The sequence below is a fragment of the Mauremys mutica genome, chromosome 12, assembly GCF_020497125.1.
Source record: "Mauremys mutica isolate MM-2020 ecotype Southern chromosome 12, ASM2049712v1, whole genome shotgun sequence".
NCBI classification, from domain to species: domain Eukaryota; kingdom Metazoa; phylum Chordata; order Testudines; family Geoemydidae; genus Mauremys; species Mauremys mutica.
In genome coordinates this window covers 42,194,181-42,197,454 of record NC_059083.1, presented here as the reverse complement: position 1 = coordinate 42,197,454, position 3,274 = coordinate 42,194,181, and the positions used below count along the sequence as shown (strand labels likewise).

Below are 3,274 nucleotides of genomic sequence, written 5' to 3'. Positions count from 1 at the left end.
ATGGCAGCACCAGGGAAAGTGGAGCTGGGGGAGCCCCAGGGCACTGAGTTGGTGGAGCGGGGGCCCTGGGGTGCTGAGCTGGCAGAGGGGGAGGCCCAGGGTGCTGAGCTGGCAGAGTGGGCGTCCTGGGGCACTACGGAGGAGGATGAAGACAAGGCCTCCATGGACTGTGTGATCTGCTTCTCGCCCTATGACCGGTTGTTCAAGGTGCCCAAGGTGCTGGGCTGCGGGCACACCTTCTGCCTCGAGTGCCTGGCGCGCATCAACGTCTCCTCGGAGCAGGTCAACGCCGTCAGCTGCCCCGTGTGCCGGGAGTTGACCTCCTTGCCCCCCCGCAAGGGCCTGCCTGGCCTGCCCACCTGCCTGGACCTGCTGGACCAGCTGCCCCTGGCGCCTGCTGCCCCCAGCAGCTCTGTGCGCTTCAGCCGGCGCCGGGGGCTGCTGTACGTGCCGGGCTGGGGGACCCGCAAGGGCCGAGGGCTGGCGCTACCCAAGCCGGGCCCTGCCCTCAGCACCGTCAGCCTGAGCGTGGACGTGGGGCGGCCGGCACCGCGGGGTGTGGGCGGGGGCCTGCAGGGGCTGGGCTGCTCCAGCTGGCCCTTTGCTGTGGCTGTGGCCGTGGCCGTAACCGTCACCGTGGGGCTGGTGATCTCCGGCGTCTACATCTTCTTCATGCTGCCAGCGACCTACGGGCCGGGGCCAGGCGTGGGGCTGGGCAACGCCACCTGGCAGGTGCCCTGGCCCAATGGCACCGCTGCGCCGGCGCCGCCCAGAGACAGATGGCTACCGGCACAGCCCTCCAGGGATGGGGCTGTGGGGCTGGCTGGAGAGACAGCACCTCCACTGCCTGATATCAGGAGGAAGAGACGGAGAGGCCTGGGCCCCCCAACACTGAACCCAGCCAAGAACTGAGATGGGGCCCAGTCCCGCTGTGAGCCCTGAACCCCCAGCCATGAGGTGGAGGCTGGGCCACAAGCGGATAGGAGGGACCCCCCACTGCTTCTTCCAGATGCCTCCCCCCAGGTTTTGGGGCTGTGGCTCACGGGAACAGAGGCTGTGAGCCCTGAGGAGACTGTACCCTAGATGGGGTCCATTGAGGGGGTTAAAGGCCCCGCTTTGCTGCTAAAGGGAATCAATGAGGGACACCCCCCAACACCAGCTCCCCCCGTTTCTCCCCTCCCCCCTTCATTAAATGATTTTATTTTTCATATGTGAAGGCTCTGGAGGGTCTGTGGCAGCAACAGAGGAAAGCCACAAAGGGCTCACTTGACCCTACACGAGGGGAGGTGGGGGTTGGGAGGCAGGACTCCTGGGTTCTATCCTGGCTCTGGGAGGGGACTGGGGCCTAGTGGTTAGAGCAGGGGGGGCTAGGGGGTGCGTGCTGGGAACAGTTTGTGCTCAATCCCCCACCCACCACCTCTGCTCCCAGTGTAGGGAGGGTTAACAGCACTTTCTCTCCTTAGCCCCAGGGGCCCAGCACTGGGAGGTTTCCTGCTTGGGGCTGTTTCCTGGGTGCTGGGGCCCACCCACAACTCCACCCTTAACTGTCGAGTTCCCAACTGGCCTCCTGACCTCAGCCGGAAGAGGAGGGGCAAGCCTAGCCACTGGAGTGCCAGCCTGCACCCAGCCAGGAGTCCTGGCTTCTAGCCCTCTACTCTAACCACCAGACCCCACAGCCCTCCCAGAGCCAGGGATAGAACCCAGGAGTCCTGGGTCCCAGGCCCCTGCTCTAACCACTAGACCCCATGGCCCTCCCAGAGCCACAGATGGGACCCAGGAGTCCTGCATTCGCTCTGAGTACACCCTGGAGCTCTACTTCCTCACGGGCAGAGCTCTGCAGGCACGGCTGGGAAGTCCCAGGCTAGGCAGATTCCTGGCAGCTGGGAGCCCTAGAGGGCTGTGTTGGGGTGTGTGGGGAGTGGAAATGCCCCCTTGTGCAAACAGGGGTCCCAGTGGGTTAGAACAGCGGGGGCTGGGAGCCAGGACTCCTGGGTTCTTTGCCTGGTGTTCTCAGTTGCTCAGCCAGCCCCCATAACCCAGGCCCAGGGCTGAGTGGGGGTTATCTTTATGGGGCTCACTGTCCCTCAGGCTGGGGGGGGGCTGTCTCATGGGCTGGGGGGTTCTGGGAGAGTCACTGTTGTTGGGGGTGGTCTGTCTCCAGGGAGCTTGGGGGGGGGGAGGGGATGTCTCTGGGACTGGGGGTTCCTGTCTCTGGGGCTGGGTGGGGGCTGGCTCTAAGGGGCTCTCTCTCATAGATTTTAAGGCCAGAATGAACCACTGAGTCTGACCTGTTGAGCTCTGTCCTGCTGCATGTCCTAAATCTGTGACCCATGGCGTGCTACAGCGTGTGTTGTGCTGTGTATGCTTTGTGTTCTCATGTTGTGCTGCCCCCGCAGAGCAGCCGCCCAGTGCCGTGTCTAACAACCACCAGTGCTCCCTGGCACATTCGCTCCCTGTGTGGGACTGCTCTCTTGCCCTTCTCATGATGCCTGTTCCTGGGACTCAGATGGGGACAGTCTGAACACTGATAGGATCTAGTTAGGGAACATCCCCCGGCCCCCCACTCCAGCGGCTCTGGGCCCAGCTCAGGTGGGAGCTGTCGGGAGAGCCATGGGGACCACCCTGGGGCCGGACTCTCAGCTCTGGGCCTCCAGGGTCCAGCGGGGCCAGCTGGAGTGCTCCCCGTCCCCCACGCCCCTAGCAGAAGCACAGGGCTGAGGCCGTGTCTATCCGGGCAGGAAGAGGCCCTCAGGAGCAGCTGTGGCTGGGGAAATGGCTGTACGCTACAGTCAGATTGCGGGCTGGCCCCCAGCGGAGCTCTCCACCCAGAGCCACCTACTCTGAGCAGGGCACAGATAACAATGTCAATCCCATCCCCCTGCGAAAGCCCCGTCTATCTCTAGAAGAGTGTGACCCTACCTCAGGCAGCTGTATCCCCCCTTCCAGTCAGTTAGGGTAGACAGAGTAACCTAATCTGACCTGACTCTGTGCACAAGGTATCCAGGTCTGCATGGCCATTCTTACGGGTAACCAGGGCCGGTCATCCCTTACAGCTGGGACACCGGCGGATGACAACATCCACTGCTGATTGTGCTATACAGGCTGACTGTACATGAAAGTCACTAGCTCATTCTATGCATGATGCTCCTACTGTATCTGGGAGTTACACCGTGATCTGACTGCAGAGCCTCCAGGTGTGGCTGTGACCTCCAGGGCCAATGTACGGAAAAGAAAGCAGATGAATTTTGCACATAAACAACACAACTGCACACAA

General features: G+C 62.6%; 1 protein-coding gene across 1 annotated transcript; it reads left to right on the top strand.

Moving 5' to 3' along the window:
• LOC123345072 (RING finger protein 225-like) lies at positions 1-912 on the top strand. The gene has a single exon (XM_044981718.1). It carries the CDS (start codon positions 1-3, stop codon positions 910-912), a length of 912 nt encoding a protein of 303 aa, XP_044837653.1.
• The last annotated feature ends 2,362 nt before the right edge of the window (positions 913-3,274 follow it).